Source organism: Lepidochelys olivacea (assembly GCF_965140295.1).
Source record: "Lepidochelys olivacea isolate rLepOli2 genome assembly, chromosome: 1".
NCBI classification, from domain to species: domain Eukaryota; kingdom Metazoa; phylum Chordata; order Testudines; family Cheloniidae; genus Lepidochelys; species Lepidochelys olivacea.
Genome location: NC_140411.1, coordinates 162221875 through 162240857, shown reverse-complemented (window position 1 = coordinate 162240857; position 18983 = coordinate 162221875). Strand labels below are relative to the sequence as shown.

Below are 18983 nucleotides of genomic sequence, written 5' to 3'. Positions count from 1 at the left end.
TCAGTAATGTACACGAGGGCCTTGAATGGGCCTTCCACAAGGACATAAATTTCACCATTTGAGTGCATAGAAGAGCAGTGTCTGAACAGAGCATGAGCATGATGATTTCATCATATCCCCCTTAATGTATTCTTCTTCTTTCCACCCCACATCCACATCTCACACCCCTACCCCCTCAGGCACCTCCTGAATGGAGAGGAGGACAGCAGGGACCCAACAGCTGAACAAAAATTGGCAATTGGTCCTGCTTTGAGCAGGGGGTTGGACTAGATGATTTCCTGAGGTCCCTTCCAACCCTGATATTCTATGATTCTAACTCCCAGTCCAATCCCCTCCAAGGGACTGGAGGAAAGGAGCTGTTGTTCCATCTATGAGTCGACTATCCATTCCTTGTCCCTACTGAGATGCAAGAGTGGTAAAGGGGTGGAGTCAGGCTTGCACTGGTGATGGAGAGGGGTTGTTTACCTTAATCTGTACAGATGATAGCAAAAAGGGCATGCTATGTGTGAGCAGCATTTATTATTATTATTATTTACTACTATATTTTGGCATTTACTACTGGCACACAAAATAATAGGTGCAGTAGAGTTGCAAAATAGCATCTCAGGACTCAAATAATTTCACAGTCACTGCTTAAGTAAGCCCCACCACAGAGATAAGTGTTATCACTAAAGCCCTACTTCATGATATTGCAGAAACTGGGGATCCTGCAATATTTGTCTTCCTCTGCAATTTTGATTTTAATTACCCTACTTTATACGGTCCACAATTTTGCATACATTTTGAGTATCCAATTAGTACTGCACTAACATTCAATGTAAAAGGCTAAAGTGACTGGACTCAATTTCTACAGCAGTTGTGTTAAGACATTTAGTCTTTTGAATTTTACATTGTACCTGTCATAAATATAAAGGGAAGGGTAACCACCTTTCTGTATACAGTGCTATAAAATCCCTCCTGGCCAGAGGCAACATCCTGTTAGCTATAAAGGGTTAAGAAGCTCAGCTAACCTGGCTGGCACCTGAGGTCCAATAAGGACCAGTAAGGGAACAAGATACTTTCAGATCTTGCGGGGGGGGGGAGGCTTTTGTTTGTGCTCTTTGTTTACATGTTGTTCTCTCTTGGGACTGAGAGAGGCCAGACAGAAATCCATCTTCTCCAACCCATCCTCATCCAAGTCTCCAATATTGCAACCAGTATAGGTAAGCCAGGCAAGGCAGATTAGTTTATCTTTTGGTTTATGTGAATTTTCCCTGTGTTAAGAGGGAGGTTTATTCCTGTTTTCTGTAACTTTAAGGTTTTGCCCAGAGGGGCATCCTCTGTGTTTTGAATCTGAATACCCTGTAAAGTATTTTCCATCCTGATTTTACAGAGGTGATTCTTTTACCTTTTCTTTAATTAAAATTCTTCTTTTAAGAACCTGCTTGATTATTCATTGTTCTTAAGATCCAAGGGTTTGGGTCTGTGTTCACCTGTACAAATTGGTGAGGATTCTTATCAAGCCTTCCCCAGGAAAGGGTGTGTAGGGCTTGGAGGGATATTTTGGGGGGAAGATGTCTCCAAGTGGGCTCTTTCCCTGTTCTTTGTTTAACACGCTTGGTGGTGGCAGCATAGGGTTCAAGGACAAGGCAAAGTTTATACCTTGGGGAAGTTTTTAACCTGAGCTTGTAAGAATAAGCTTAGGGGGTCTTTCATGCGGCTCCCCACATCTGTACCCTAGAGTTCAGAGTGGGGAAGGAACCCTGACAATACCGGTCACTTAAAAAAAAAAAAAAAAGAATGTAATATAGTTGCAGCAAAATGTCTGGTTATCAAAAAAATTAGCAGGCATAATATAACACTTAAGGGTTTATATCATTCCAGGATTTTTTTAAAAAACAAATAGGTGAACTCTGGCTTTTCCAAATTGCTGCTATTAATAAAAGTCCATTATTACTTTTCCGTGATTTTTCATGTCTTGTCCTCAATTCAGCCGCAATTATTTGAAGATCATCCCGGGATTCAAGTAGGGCCTTAATGATTTTATAGCTGAGGCATAGAGCTGTTAAAGGTTACATGGGCAGGGATTGTTACTTTATCTAAGTACCCAATGCCTAGCACAATGGGGGCTCTGGTTGGGGTGCCTAAAGTTATTGCAATGCAAACAACAGATAACAGGTCTGGGGCAGAGATGAGAACAGAATTCCTATTTTCTGATTTCCATATTTTGTTCACCAATACAGTATAAGCTGTTATGATACTTTGTATGCCCTCAGTCCCGTGTATTGATACTAAAACACAGGCCAAGATTTTTATTCAGAACTGTTTTGAACATAGTACAATCGACTTTTACTGATACTTTTTAAAATCTGAAGCTGCCTCTGACCTGAGATAACATTAATGTGAGTCACACCTTTTACAACTATGTGTAAATAATGCATAATACAGCATTGACAGCTCCAGGCATTCAAAAATCATGACCCCCCACTAAGTACCACACTGGCTTAAGAATCACCAGATATTAAAAAATAATAAACGTTGAGGTCCTTCCCCCACCTCTGGTTTCCTTTTTTAAATGTCTCTGTATTTGTTTTACTCTCTGTCCTAATATTGTTTGAGCTGAATGTTCTATCCCACTATACCTATGTGAGTCTGAAATTAGACAAACCTTGTTTACCCATATTTAAAGCCATAAACTAGGGAATGCTGGGTTGCAGTTCAACTGTCGTTCCTCCTCACAAAGCTCTTGGAGCACTAGGTGATGTTGTGCCCTGTATACCATATGTGCTTAAATTCCTGTGCACAATGAGATGGGATAATGCTGGAATTAGAGCTGTCAGCAGTGTGTTTACTGGCTTTTATAGGATTAGGTATAAGCATTAGTATTGTTTGAATGTCTATTTTGTGTATGATTTATACAGATGTTCTCATGTTAATTTCTTTTGATGTGATGCCCTTGTGAGTGCCCAAGGCAACCCATCCTGTCATCAGAAAGTTTCCTTAAAAGAACTGTGCAGTTAAATGGCCTTTTTAAAAACGATCTCCTTTTAAAAACAAAACAAAACCACCTCTTAGACCTGGTCTACACTACACTGTTAGGTTGACGCAAGGCAGCTTTCATTGATCTAGCTGTGGATGTGTCTACACTTAAATTTTGCTCTCGCTGACTTAACTGGCCCACTACACCGACTTAATAACACCACCTCCCTGAGCAGCGTAGAGGCAAGGTCAGTGCAGTTAGGTCGATGCAGTGTCAGTGTAGACATTGTGTTACTTACATTGGTTGTTACTGGCCTCCAGGAGTTGTCCCACAATGCCCCACCCTCACTGGTCTGGTTACTGTTGTGAACTCTGCTGCCCAGGGGCCAGGCAGCCACTCCTCCCTTTAAAGCCCTGCAAATTTTTGAAATTCCTTTTCCTTGTTGCCCAACTTGGCAAACACACCTAGCAGCTCTCCATTGTAGTCTGCAGCTGACCAAGCTGGCTCCATGCTGCAGATGAGCTTCTGCCTGGAGTACCCAAGAGGTGTTAAATCTCCTGGTTCTGTGGGGAGAAGAGGCTGGGCAGACAGAGCTCTAATCCAGCTGTAGAAACGTCAACATGAACGAGCAGATTGGGCAGAGGATGCAGGAAAAGGGCCACAACAGGGACAAACAGCAGTGCTGTGTGAAAGCCAAGGAGCTGTGGCAGGCCTACCAGAAAGCCAGGCGGGCCAACAATCGATCTGGTGAGGAACCGCAGCATGCCATCCTCGGCGGAGACCCCACCCTCACCCCTAAGAGCCCCGTGGATACTTCGGAGGAGCCTGAGTCACAGGCCTCCACCATGAACGGAGAGGAAGAGGAGGTGGATGAAGGAGAGGAGGAGGAGTATGGGGGACAGGCGACTAGGTGATCCAGCTGTGTAGTGAGCCAGGCCATGTTTTTGACTCCACTGCAGTCCAGCCAGTGCTGACAGTCAAGCATGGCCTAGCCTGATGCAAGGGAAGGAACCTCTGGTAAGTATGCTGTTTGCTTTGAAATTGCAGGAATGGAACCCCCAAAGTAGCAGGACACATCTCTTGATTTACTCTTTTGTACTTGTGCTAGGAGAGGTAGTGAAACAACCAGGAGAGGTAAGTTGCTATGTGCTTTTCATTCCCCTCTAGAGTTAGTCAGAGGGGCCACACAGAGCAGTTGTTTATGTGCACCGGGGTATCCCGTGAATCCTCCGTAGAGATCTCGAAGTAACTCTCATGGAGGTATTTTGCAATCCTCTGCTGAAAGTTTCTAGGGAGGACTGCCTTATTTTTGCTGCTGTGGTAGTATACTTTCCCACACCACTCAGAGATTACGTCAGCCGACACCATTGCAGTGCACAGGCTAGCAGTGTATGGGCCTGGGTGGCATCAGGATGCCAGCACCGGCTGGGCTCTCTCTGTCTCTTTTACCCTCAGGAGTGAGATATTGTCTAAAATCACCACTGCCTGTGGAAAACGGTGTGAGTATTCAGTTCCATTGCCCTATACACATAGACTCGTGCCTGTGAGATATCCCCAACTATCCCTCATTTCCTTAATCTCTCCCCTTGACCTCCTGCTCCCTAGGCTCACCATGGCTCATGATGTGACTGGCGCTGTTCTGTATCAATCTCAAGGAGAAGTGAGAATGTAGTGGTTACAACTTGTGTGGATCAAAGGGAGTGAGTTCAGTAGCCTAAGTTTCAATTTCTGTTGTGAATACACTGATAATGGTACCCTCTGTGTGTTGTATCTTCAGCTGCTGGTATTGTGGCCTTGAGGGTCTCTCCCTCCACACTTGTGGAATGCCTGAGCCAGGTCAGGAGGAGAAAGAAGAGGACTTGGGATGATATGGTCCAGGAGATGCTGCAAACCTGTGCTGCATTAGAGAATGAGACCAGAGCCTTGAGGATGACCCTTGCAGACAGCGTGGAGAAGGAAAGAGTAGAAAGGAGAAAAGTCTGGGAGCTCAAGCAGGATAAGACGAAGGAGGTGCACCAGATATAATGGGCTTCTGAGGCAGCAAACAGAGATGCTGCGGATCTGATAGACCTGTAGGTCCAAGAATCCCATGCTCGCCTCCCTCTGCAGCCCATAGACAACTCAATGTTGGAATCTCCTGATGCCCCCCCCCCCGCCCCCAACAACATTCCACGTGGCATCAGAGCCATGCACGAGCCTTACCCCTCCAACCCGGGAGACATTAAAGACAATCACAGCTCCATGTACACTAACCTGTGAAATACATGGCTGGTGTGCATGTACCTGAAATAGAAATGACTGTTCTTTCCCTTTCATAAGTTCTGTTCACTTAATTTATTAAGTTTTATTAAGTTCTATATGTGCTTTTTTATTTGCCTGATTACAGAATAAAATTCTATTTTTTTGGAACATAATTCATTTTTATTAGTTTGCAACATATGCTGTCTGGTGCTGAGGAGGCCTGACACTCACCAAATCCTGTTACTTCATTTTGTCACAGAACCCATAACATTATTCACAGAAAATATTAATAGGTGCATCTACATCTGCAATGCTATATTCCTACACACACAGCACTCACTGCAAGGTTCATATCAGGCTGTAAAAGCGCAAGGCCAGGTAGAGCACACTGCAGCAAGACACACTACTGTGGCTCACTATTAAAATGGTCATTCAAGGCCTCCCTGAACCATATAGCTCTGTGCTGAACTCTTCTTATAGCCCTTGCATCTGGCTGTTCATATTCACCAGACAGCCATTCCACCACCCAGCAAGAAACTTTCCCCCCCTGTTGCTTCACAGATATTATGTAGGTCACAGCAGGAAGCTATAACCATTGGGATTTTTTTTTTACTGAGGACTAATCTCATAAGTAGACAATGCCAGCGACTGTTCAAACGACCAAAGGCAAATTCAACTGTCACTCTGCACTTGCAGAGCCTGTAATTGAAACGCTCCTTGGTGCTGTTGAGATGACAGGTGTATAGCTTCATGAGCCAGGGGAGTAAGGGGTAGGCTAGGTCTCTCCGGATCACTATTGGCATTCCAACATTCCCAATGGGAATGGTAATCTGCTGGCCGGGAAAGAAAGTTCCTGCTTGCAGCTTTCTGAAAGTCCTCTGTTCTTAAAGATGTGCATGTCATGCACCTTTCCTTACCCAGCCCACATTGATGTCAGTAAAACATCCCCAGTGATCCACCAGCGCTTGCATTACCATAGAAAAGTAGCCCTTTCTGTTGATGTACTCTGTGGCAAGGTGGTCTGGTGCTCAAATAGAGATAAGCATGCCATTTATTGCCCCACCACAGTTTGGGAATCCCATTGCTACAAAACCATCCACTGTGTCCGGCACACTGCCCAGAGTCACAGTCCTGTGTAGCAGCAGGTGATTAATGGCCCTGTACACTTACATCACAACAGCCCCACAGTGGATTTCCCAACTCCAAATTGATTTTCGACTGACCGGTAGTAATCTGGCATTGCAAGTTTCCATAGTGCAATCGCCACTCGCTTCTCAACTGTAAATGCAGTTCTCATTTTGGTGTCCCTGTGCTGGAGGGCTCAGGCACTGGCGATGCATAGGGAGGCATGTGGGGTCAAGTGCACCCCCCCCATTTCTTCTTGGTCTGCCAGGAGGGAGGGAGAGGGGCTCTGTCCTTCTGCTGTGCCTGCCTTCCAGCACACTCGGCCTCTGTCCTGGCAGCGAGGCCCAGGTGGGTAGCAGAGGGGGCAGGACCAATCACTTTTCACACTGGCAACTCTGGCTTCCTGTTCTGTGCAGCAGGGTGGCTGCCTGCGAGAGCCTGGCTTGGGAGGTTGTGCTTGGGCCCAGAACAGGCACTCCACCCTGTGCATTTGGTCTGTGAATGTCACCACCAACCTTTAATTGTTTCTTTCTATGTCCCACTGCAATCTAACCTCCAAGGAATTGTCATGTTATCCATGACTCTGCTTGCATCTCTGCAAATATTGCAGGATCAGATGGCCTGTGCTCACTATGCTCATCACAATAGTCAGAGCTGTGCAGGATGCATGTTTCTGCCAGCGATGGTGGACAGCAAGGAGGGATGAGCGAGTTGTGGGGATTTTGAAAAGAGGCATGAAATATTATGAGATGCAGATGAAATGATGGGATGGAGCACATAACTTTATGGGAAGTTGAACCCTTGCTCCCAGTCACTCCTGCATGACTCATTTTGGCCCCAGGAGGCATTGCGAAAACTTCCCAAAACACCCTGCGCTGGATGGTGATGAGTTGCACAGTGGGATAGCTACCTATGGTGCACTGTACTCTGCACTGATACAAGCGCTCCTGGTCAGGACGCACACCACCTACACGAGAAGCGTAGTGTGGACACTCACAAGAGACAAAATAATTGTGGCGGCTCTTTGCCTACATAACTTAGGTCAACATAATTTTGTAGTGTAGACATGGTCTTAGACCAGTGGTTCTTAACCTTTACTGCAGCCTGCACCCCTTTGGTTCTCAAAATATGTTCTCGCACCCCTTATCAAAAATTGTTGAAGTAGGTCAGTTCTTTAAACCTAGATATTTCATAACTGTAGAATGAAAGAGAGAGAATTATATATTTATTTTAATTTCACAATAAAATTAAGAATCCATGAAAAATTACACACTTCTTTTAAGTTTACCAGCTCACTGACTCTTTTGCTGTTGCTTTTGTTCAATGAGATTTGAGAAACGAGGAACTTTTTTTGAAATAGCCACACGCATGTCATCACTTGCATTTAGGTGGTTTCTGACCTTTGTTCTGATGTGTAAGAGTGATGAAAATCCTCTCTCACGCACGTATGTAGTGGCAAATGGCACAAGGATCTCCAGCGCTGTCTTCGCCGGTTGTGGAAACGGTGCTAGTTGAGCACACTAGAAATGCTCAAGCTTCATTGTCTCAAACTCCATTAAGATTTGGCCATTGGCACGTAATTCAATGAGATCATCTTTCATCAAATCACTATCATTGATGGAATCCAGGTTAAAAAGAAATGGATCCAGTATCCATTTCTTTGCCACATCAAGATCTCTAGTGGAAAAATATCCTTGGAAAGAGTCACTCAACTGTTGCAAATGGTTTGTCACTTCCGTTGTGATGGTCATTCCTTCATTTTCCAAAACAACTGTTTCTTCAAGAAAAGGAAAGTTAGTGAAATTTCTTTTCTCAACACGCTTTATCCAAACTGGAAGTTTCTGAATAAAAGCAGATAACTTCTCTCTGGCTGTTACCGTGTTCATCCAGTTCCTTGCATAGATGTGTTGAGTTCATTTAGGTGTGTGAATACATTTGCCATGTACGCTAGGCAAAGGATAAACTCTCTATTTTCGAAGTCATCAACTAAATTACTGCTTTGGTTACAAAGAAACTGACTTATTTTTTCACGCATTTCAAAAATACGAGTAAGCATTCGGCCATGGGAAAGCCACCTCACTTCTGTATGGAAAAAAAGGACAATGTGCTCGGCACCAATTTCTTCGCAAAAAGCATGGAAGAGGCAACGATTTAGAGCACGTCCTCTGATGAAGTTTACCGTGCTCACCACAGTAGACAAAGTATCCTTCAATTTTGTAGGCAAAGTCTTTGCGGCACGTGCATGACGGTGCAACATACAATGTGTGATCATGATATGAAGTACTTCTTTCTTTACACAGGCAACAAATCCTGAATTTTTTCCTGGCATGGAAGGGGCACCATCGGTGCAAATTGATCCACACACGTCAAGCGTTATCCTATGCTCCAAAAAGAAGTCTTTGACGAGATTGAACACATCAATTACTTTCTTAGTTAATTGCAATGGTTCACAGAACAACAATTCTTCTAAGATTTCTTTCTCCTTTACGTACCGCACAAACACCAACAGCTGACTGTAGCCATCAACGTCAGTTGACTCGTAGAGCTGAATACCCACTTTAAGAGGACTAGCTTTGATATCTTTATAACATGCTGCAAGATATCCTGGCTCATCTCATGAATTCTAGAACGGATCACGCCATTTGACAAGGGAACTTGCTGAAGCTTCTTTTGTGCATCTGGTCCCAATACTGTTTTTGCCATTTCCAATGCACAAGGTTTCACTAATTCCTCAGCTGCTGTATGAGGCTTCTTTTCCTTGGCACACAAATATGCAACTTGATAGGATGCTTGTAACAAGGGCTTCTCAAGTGACACAAACCCAAACGTCCTCAAGGTTCCGCTACGATCAAATCGTGCCCTCGTAGACGTCAGGGTGTCAATGTCATGTCCAGCAGCCGCACCACCATGCTGTTTGTTGAAATGTTCAGACAGCTTCGATGGTTTGAGATTGGCGTTTGAAAATGATGAGCTGCACAGTACACATCGTGGTCGTTGATTTCCATCCTTCTCTTTCGTACAAGTGAACCCGTAACGAACACAGTCGTCCTTCCATTTGCGTTTCTTCGACATGGCAAGGGTTACTGAAATGAAAAAAATATATAAATGGAGATACGGGAGCCCATACACTTTTTTAAATGCATATTAAATATATGTAAAATAGTTTTGTTATTACTCACCACAAATAATAGTCCAGTAGGCACACAAAAATAGGGAAGTACTACCCAGAGATGTTGTGGAGTTTTGCTGTGGAAGTAAACTGTAACCAACGCACTAACAGTTAGAGGCTAACTGAATTCAAACAAAGCCGCGGCCCTGCCACATCATCATCTGCGCATGAGTCAAGAAATACCCTGCAACGTGGCGGTACACTGTATTTTGTAGCGAGATAACTTCACTACAATTAGCTTAAAAACTTGAAAATAAATGTTTTGTTTGTATATTACAGTAATCGTTTTACAAAACGTATAATGTTAATAAATACAGAGGTTTAATGAAACAAAGTAGCTGTACGTATGTGCCTGTGCTTAATTTGCGTTTTTGATGATTTGCCTTCTAAAAAAATCTGGCATGTCTCACACCCCCCGAAAGAGCACCCCAAGTTAACAACCACTGTCTTAGACTGATCAGTTGCATATTCACTTGTATGTTTTAAACACTTTGTATCAGTGTTTGCATCCCAAGTGTCTGTTTTAGCCCTTTTTACAAAGCTAAGTTTTTGTCCCAAAATTGTACACATTGTCATTTTATTTCTGTCTTAGTAGAAATAAACACAGAGGGGTTTTCATTATTATTTTTAACAATAACGCTAATGAAAATGAGTCCTTTAATAAAATGTTCTGACTGTCTACTTCTTCTCCAGCTTTTCAGTCTGATTAGATTATAGACACATAGCAGTAAATTAAATTGCAGGCTTATTTCCTGTCTCATTGATAAGATCTGAATTACATTGGCTAGGTGGCATTGTGGGTTTCAGTGGTCAAATGTTTCATTTCTGCAAATCAGCTTTCAAATCATCTGATGAGTCACAAGCAAAAATTACCTTGGTGGGATCATTCTAGTAACCATTTTGACATGTCATTAAATTCCCACATGGTTTAGCAAAAGTGGCAGTAAGAGAGACCCAGGTCTGGAACACAGATGTTGCTGGTCACAGATTAGGTGCATGTGATTAGCAGAACTCTGTGAGGAAGCATGCATGGTGCTTAAACTCAAACTCATGCCATTAGTCCCTGAATAGTGCAGGCCTCTCACCAAACAAACAGAAAATAATCATCAGAATTATAGCTGCAAACTAATGGCATATGCTGCAGGATTGGTTTCTGGGTTCCAATTGCTCAGAATATTAGAATAAAAATGTACAAGTGACATGTTTAAATTTTATCTGATACACAATGGAAGTTATGCCCTAACATTGTGTATACAACGCTTCTTGATGTTCCTGTAAAACCGCAAAGCACAGATTGAGTGGGGAAAGTTTCCAATACAGGAGCTAAGGAAACATTTTTCATCAAGCATCCTTAATTGTACCTGTGGCCTAAGTGTTAAGGGGCAGGCCCAAAAGAAAAGATTCCTGGCAGAATAAAATTTCATAAGTAAAGACTAGCTTAAAGGAATCTGTTCTATATTGGATAAAGCATCAAGTTTGATATAGCTGCATTGGTTCTTAATATAACGATTCTATTTTTTTAGTTTACATGAAAATAACAATTCTTGTTTTTTCCTTCTGTCTTCTAACTAGATTAAGAAGAAACAGCAAGAAGTAGTGGGCTTCTTAGAGGCCAACAAGATTGACTTTAAGCAAATGGACATAGCTGGTGACGAGGACAACAGGAAATGGATGAGAGAGAACGTCCCAGGTGAAAAGAAGCCACAAAATGGAATCCCCCTCCCTCCACAGATCTTCAATGAGGAGCAGTACTGTGGGGTGAGATGTCATTTGATATTTTCATAACTTTGCAGACATTCTTCCTTCAGGACATTTCACAAGTGCCCTAAATTCCACCACTCTTCAAATCATTTGAGATCCTCTTTCGAGCTAATAGATTTAGGAGATGTTTCTTTAGCCCAGAAGAGAAAATAGAGGGCCTGATTGTCCCCTTTCACAGAGACACCTACAGGGAGGGAAAACTTATTAGGGAAACTCTGCTTGGTGAACTGCATGGAGTTTCCTAACTGTCCTCTGCAGAGACAGTGACTTGTGGGTTCAGTGAAGTACATGGAGTGTCAGCCTGCCACTCTTATGGGAGCTCCCTGGAAATCATGTGTTCCCTCCCACTTCACCACAGCCCCTAATATAGCATAGCTTATTCATGAGCTGTTCTTCTATTGGCTCCCTGCTCACACTCTACTTCTGCCCTATCTTGAGGGGGCTAAAGGGTGCTGAATGGGCAATACTGCAACTTCCACTGGGTAGTCAGGGGGCAAGACCCTAGAGAGCAACTGTCCCTTTCCCCAGTCCTGGTGTCCAGCTTTGCATCCTTTGGATTGACATGACCTCCTCCCACACATACAAAGCAAGCAAATAAATGTGGGATCCCCAGCAAATAAACCGGGAGTCCCACCCCTACGATGTTTGTGCAGAGGGGCACCACTGGAGCTCAGAGAGGAGGTGCAGGATGTTGCTTTCTTGGCTCTACTTCCTTCCTTCCTTCCAGCAACTTTGAGGCCTTTTCTGATATGATTTCTATTCCTTTTGTCCCCTTTGTGCCAAAGAGTGGGGTTTCATTAGTTTGTTTAGGCTCCGTGACTGTATCTGTAAATGCTTAATAGAGCTTTTTTTTTTTCCATATGGATATTTGTGAATAACACTCTCTCAGCACTCTCAGACAGCCCCTTAGGTCCCAGTCTGTACCTGGACTGAGCCGGGGAAGCTAATGATCCAACCATCGGACTAAATTTGGTGATGAATCCTGGTAACGTACCACTTGAGTCACATTGCGCATTTGCTACGAAGAAGCCCCTTTGGGCCTCATCCAGTGCTTGAAATGCTGTCATTGACTTTAATGAACATTGGATCAGGCTGTTAGTTATCATTAAGGCTCAGTGTTTGTCACGGAAGTCATGGATTTTATGACTTTTCCTGACCTCCGTGACTTCTGCAGTGGCTGGTGTGCCTGGCCCAGGGTCCGCCTGAGCAGCTTGGGCAGCCCCCAGGCCAGGTGCACTGGCTGCTATTGGAGCCGTCTTAGGCCCCCTGCCCTCCACCAGCAGGAATTTGGGCATGGGGGGGAGCTCAGGGCTGGGGATTGGGGTGTGGGGTGGTGCTTACCTGGAGAGGGGGGCTCCCCTCCCTCAGCTCCTAGCTCCACGTGCTGCCTCTGCCGGCAGGCACCGCCCCCACAGCTCCCATTGGCTGCAGTTCTCAGCCGATGGAAGCTGCAGAACCAGGGTTTGGGGCAGAGAGCAAGTAGCACGTGGAGCTCAGGAGCCAAGTAGGGAGCCTGCCCCAGCCCCACCAACCCTACCCCACAGAACCCAGGACACTTCCCTGCTCCCCCCAGCACCTGCAGCTCCTCCCCGTTCCTCCCAGCACCCATGGCGCCCCCGCAGGGTAGGCCCCCCCAAGGACCCATGGCACCCCCCAGGCCACCCTTCCCCAGCACCTGTGGCACCTCCCCCCCCCGGTTCACACCCTCCCCAAACACCTGCAGTGCCCTCCCAGGCTGCGCCCCCCAGCACCTGCAGCACCCTGTGGGGCCGTGCCCCCCGAACACCCCGGGGGGCCCTGCCTGGCTGTCCCCTGCACCTTCTCCCTTCTCATGTTTTAGTCAGGGGTATATAGTAAAAGTCATGGACAGATCACGGGCTGTGAATTTTTGTTTACTGCCCATGACTTTTACTAAAAATACCAGTGACTAAAACGTAGCCTTAGTTATCATCTCCTTGATGACATAAATAGATTGTACCATTAGAATTACCGAGGTAACAGAACTTAATAGAAAAAAGATATATTTACAATTAGTTTACAATATACAAGATTGTAATTCTGAAAGAGGAATACAATTATTATTATTATTATTGTTATAATTTATTTATTTATTTTATGTATTATATTTTTCTGGTAGTGCACACAATGTGCTAAGTGCTTTACAAATGAAAATAAGCCCTGATCCCCGCTCAAATGACTAAAATATTTTTTTTATATCTGGAACTCAGAGTTCCATGGGCAAAAATACATGCTTATCTTTGCATGCAAATTTGGCTGTTGCACGTAGATATTTAGGCAGCTATCTAGTTATTTGTACATGCAGTCATGCTCAGAACCAACATAAATGAATACTCAGCTGTAAGTGTGCAATTGTTTGAACTTCTTTTGCACATGAACCTTAGGGCTCCCTTTCTGAAAATTCAGTCCAATGTTTCTTGTCTTTTGATGATCAGACCTCATAAAGATTTAAAAAATGGATATTCTTAAATGGGACAACTTGTCCAGATCATAAAGATTCAAGGAGACAGCCTTTCCTCTCACAGATTCTCAGCAAACAGGTTTCCTTCCTTTGTTATAGATAAGAAGAGATCTGTGGCTTGGGTTTGGGCCTCAACTTTGAGGTGATCAAAGGCCAGATGTGAAATTCTGTATGTGATCCTATTTTGAGTTATAGCCCAAACTCTCATATAATTTAGAATTAGACAATTTCACTTCTGTAAAAATTCAGGACTTCTCTCTCAGAATGTACATTATCTGATTTGTTCCTTGAATCAGAGTACAATTTATTTCATAATTTTTCCTGGAACTAAGAGTCCAGTTAATTCAGACAGTTCTTCACCTTGTGTGCGTAGCTAACTCTTGCAATATTACAATGAATCTCATGATAATTTACTGTTTATCTTCACTTCCAGCTCCCAGAGTCATGTGATTACATGAAAATCTCATTTTGATTTAAACAAAAAGAGAGCGTATGTTCTAGCCCTAATGGTTGTAGAGGAAAGTTTGAAAATATGACCCGAATGCACCCTAATGGCTTAAGCCTAGAAGGCAAATAAAAAGCACCTCAGATTCATTATTTTTAAAATCTTGTGATTTTTAAATCACTCTCATGGTTTTTGGCTGCCTGACTCATGAATTTTGAATACCTAGGGTAGGCGATACTGAGTCACTCAAGACTAAAGATTTCCTACCAAGGGTGGTCTTGTGTCCCATTTTGAATGTATTTTCCTGCTTGAGTTTTCAGTTAAGTATCTATGGTATTTTTATTGATCTCTTTCCATAACCTGTATGTTAGAGCCTGGGTTCTTGTTTACTCCACATGTAGTTGTAAGTGAGCAATGCTATAGATCCAATGAAGCCCCCACTGAAGAAGGCAAGTATATGTGTAAGGCACATCGGGCTAGGCACTTTGGAGGAGGAGGAACCTATAATATAAATGGAAGCAAATAGTAAAACACAGAGTAACTGCAATGGTTCCAATGGATAGCATTTCGACCAGATTATTTTGCTTGTAATGCTTTGGCATATGCATCGCTTACATGATAAATATTCACCACTTTATGACAGAAACTGTTAATAGGCCCCATGGGCTTTTATATTTGCATATGGGCTTGCAATGGGCAAATAACCTCTCCTTATAGTAATGTGTTTAAACCAATGGAAGGCAATACCATACCATAAATATTCTTCTTCGAGTGCTTGCTCATGTCAATTCCATGTTAGGTGTGTGTGCTCGCCATATGCATTGGTGCCGGAAATTTTTCCCTCAGTGATATCCCTAGGGGACTGGCTCTGATGCCTTCTGGACTGGCGCGCATATGTGCCAGTATAAGGGGGGCCTCCGGCTCCCCCTCCCCTAGTTTTTTCTTATCGCCAGTGACCGTGCTAGAGCATCTCCTTGCTTCGGCAAGTGCTCTTACCCAGTGGTTCTTCCTATTGTTCATTGTATAACTAGTTCTGAGATAAGTAGTTCTTTTAGTTCTATTAATAGTTAGCGAATAGTACTGCAGATAAGTTAGATAGTCCCCTAAGGGACTTAGCCCAGGGACAGGGCATGCCCTGGTTCCTGGGCTTCACGCCTTGTGATGGTTGCAAAAAGCCTATGTCAATCAGCCACCCTCATCAAAGCTGCTTGAAGTGTCTGGGGAAAATCCACGTTAGCAATAAGTGTCACATCTGCAAGAGCTTCAAGCCAAGAACTAAAAAGCAGCGTGACATAAGACCGAGAGTGCTCCTCATGGAGTTGGGTCTCGCGCCAGTCTCCAAGCCGCTGAGATTGGACTCCAAGCACAGTGGTATTGGTGCGAAGTGCGCCACCGGCATCAGCGTCCCAATGCCGGTCCCAGCCCCCGGTACCTGCTAAGAAGCAGAGGAAGCGCACCGGGAGAGGGCGTTCCCTGACATCCCACATTGAAAAGGGAAAATCCGGAGAGCAGCATAGGCCCATGTGGGGCAGCACGTCTCTGGAGCCCAGCCAGGCACCTGCATCGCTGGCAGTGGTACAAGTAGAAATCCTTTCTTGTTGGTACTGCATTCATGGGAGGGAAACAAGGGGGGGGGCACGTGACCTCCCCGTGTGACCCTCCATGTGACTCCTCCCCGCCCCACCCCCAGCCCAGGGCCTCCACGCTCTCCCTGACCCCTCTGACATCCCCCTTACCTGTCTAAAATTTTACAACTGCATCTGTTAAACGGATGCAATTGTAAAATGATGCTTTGGGCCCCTGATGCCACTTGTACTTCCAGGTGTCATTGAGGATCCAGCAGCACCCCAAATTGAAAACTTCTTAAATGAAAGAAGGACAGGAAGGACAATCACCCCACTTTCCCTTATCACACCGAGCAACTCTGGGAACAAAACAGGCAATGAGCTCTGCAGATGTGAAAAATTCCTAGAAATGGAAAGATACAATACACACAAAACATAAAACCATCACATCTACCACACACACGGATACAGAAAAGGGAAAGAGCAGAGAGGGAAGGAAGATATGAATGGAAAAAAAGGAGAGGAAATGTAAAGAGGAAAGGTTTATAGGAGAATCTTCCTTGATATTTGAGTTCTCTCTTTCAGCCAGGTATAGTGCATTTTTCCTAGACAGTGGCTTATATAAAATAATAATTGCCCCACTGTTTCAGTCCATTAGCTCCCAGTGTTACAAGGGGAAATTTATTTCTTTCCCTACTGGTTAGCTGAGTTTTCTTGTTGCATAATTAGATTGAACTCCCTGGTATATTATTCTAGACAGACCCTACATCTTTTCCCTGTTTTATTGTTTGGTATTAGATTCATCTTGTAATGCCAGGTTCAGCATCAGACATTTTTCCAGAACATGAAGGTCACATCTGGAAACAATAGCAGCAGAGGTGTCACATGCGGAATAGAAAACAATAAACCTCGTGGGCACATAGCCAGATATGGAGGGACAGAGGCTGCTCAGCCCGCAAAACTGCAAGAGCTGCTGCCCAAAAGTGAATCTTTCATCTATCCAGTCAACCAGGCCACTTAGGTCCTTTAGTTCTATGCCCATACTGATTTCAGTCAGCTTCTACATAGCACCGTTTAGTCACCATTAGAGCTTGGTTAGCTACTTACAGCACATAGATCATCCCTTTGACCCCTGTTTGAGAATTATCCATGAACAGATTTTGATTTTATTTATTACAGACTTGCTCATCATTTACAATTGTTAAACAAAATAGTCATGAAACCTATTCCTCATTCATGTCATGACTGGTCTGACATGGGCCCATGATTTAGTTACATGGGCCCAGATCCTCAAAGGTATTTAAGCACCTAATTCCCATTGAAATGCCTGGGCGTTGGGTTCCTAAATACCTTTGAAGATCTGGGCCCAGCTGTTATACTTTCTGCTCCCTGACTTGTTGACAAGCATTCATAAACAGGAGGAAAAGGTGTTCAGAACCTGAGACAGATAGATGGTTCCGACACAAAACTTCATGAAAAGGCATCTCCTCAAGTATCCAAGAGAACTTCACTGTCTAGGAACATTAAATGTTACTTGTACAAATGTTGTGAGACATGAATTAAAAGGGAAGTGCTTCTCCTGCTGGGCATTGGAGTGGAGGATCTCCCATATTCAGTCTTCTCTGCAGTCCATTCTGGACTACCAGCTTCACTTGAAACATCAGGGCCTAGCCTTCTCCTCAATCAAGGCCTTCCATCCCTGTGTCCAGGGCAGATCAGTATTCGCACATGAAATGACGATCAGGATTCTTAAGGGCTTCAAAAGGCTTTTTCCACCGGTCCAGGACCCAGTGCCCCAATGGGACCTTAACCTAATCCTCCCTAGGGTCACTGGCCCTCCCTTTGAGCCTCTCCCTCTGGCTACCTGTTCTCTTTCGCATCTGTCGTGAAAGGTTGCTTTCCTTGTGGCTATCACTTCAGTGAGGTGAATCTCAGAGATTAAAGCCCTTATGTCGGAGCCTCCATACACGGTGTTCTACAAGGACAAGGATCAGTTGCATCCCCATCCAGCTTTCCTGCCAACGGTGGTGTTGCCCTTTCATGTTAACCAGGACATTTTCGTACCAGCGTTCTGACCAAAGCCTCACACGTCCAACGAGGAGAGGGGTTTGCACACCCTGGATGTCAGACGGGCTCTGGCTCTCTACTTAGAGCACACCAAGCCCTTTTGCAGATCGACTCAACTCTTTGTCACAGTGGCTGACAGGATGAAAGGCCTCCCAGTGTCTTTACAGAGGCTTTCATCTTGGATTACTACCTGCATCTGTACTTGCTATGAGTTGGCACAGGTTGTACCTCTACCGATAGTGATGGCCCATTCAGCTAGAGCTCAGGCGTCATCAGCAGCCTTCCTGGCACAAATCCCTATCCAGGCTATCTGCAGGACCACAATGTGGTTGTCGGTGCACACCTTCACGACCCACTACACCTTCACCCAGCAGGCCAGAGATGACTCTGGCTTTGGCAAAGCTGTGTTGCGATCGACACGTTCATGAACTCCTACCCGCCTCTGGAGATACTGCTTGGGAGTCACCTAACATGGAATAGACATAAGCAAGCACTCGAAGAAGAAAAAATGTTTACTAACCTTCTGTAACTGTTGTTCTTAGAGATGTTTTGCTCATGTCCATTCCATGACTCGCCTTCCTTCCCCTCTGTCAGAGTTCCGGCAAGAAGGAACTGAGGGAGGGTGGGGCCGGCGGTGCCCCTTATACTGGTGTATATGCACGCCACTCCAGAGGATGCCAGAGCCAGTCCCCTATGGATACCACTGAGGGAAAAACTTACGGCACTGGTGCATGTGGCAAGCACACACACCTAACGTGGAATAGACATAAGCAACACATCTTGAAGAACAATAGTTATGGAAGGTTAGTAACTGTTTTTTATGAGTAAGGGTCAAAGGAGGTACCTGGTACAGTTAGTTTGCCATTTTGAGCTTGAATGTAAATTCAAATCATGAAGTGCTTACTTTTCTTATATAAATATTAAGGGCAGGGGGACAGATAACAGACCCTATTTATCTTAACATAGGCAAATGCAGGGTATCTAATTTACCTTGATTTCAGTAAGGCATTTGATACGGTTCCACATGGGGAATTATTAGCTAAATTGGCAAAGATGGAGATCAATATGAAAATTGAAAGATGGATAAGGAACTGGTTAAAGCGGAGGCTACAATGGGTCATACTGAAAGGTGAACTGTCAGGCTGGAAGGAGGTTACTAGTAGAGTTCCTCA

The 18983-nt window shown here is 44.3% G+C and overlaps 1 protein-coding gene across 4 annotated transcripts in view; it reads left to right on the top strand.

The window, feature by feature from the left end:
* SH3BGR (SH3 domain binding glutamate rich protein) overlaps positions 1-18983 on the top strand; it is a 50839-nt gene that overhangs the window by 7404 nt on the left and 24452 nt on the right. For all 4 annotated transcript variants that reach the window (XM_084611687.1, XM_084611686.1, XM_084611685.1 and 1 more), the window contains exon 2: positions 11067-11252. In XM_084611687.1, coding sequence (XP_084467813.1) covers positions 11067-11252 — 186 coding nt within the window. The remainder of the gene's footprint in view (positions 1-11066; positions 11253-18983) is intronic.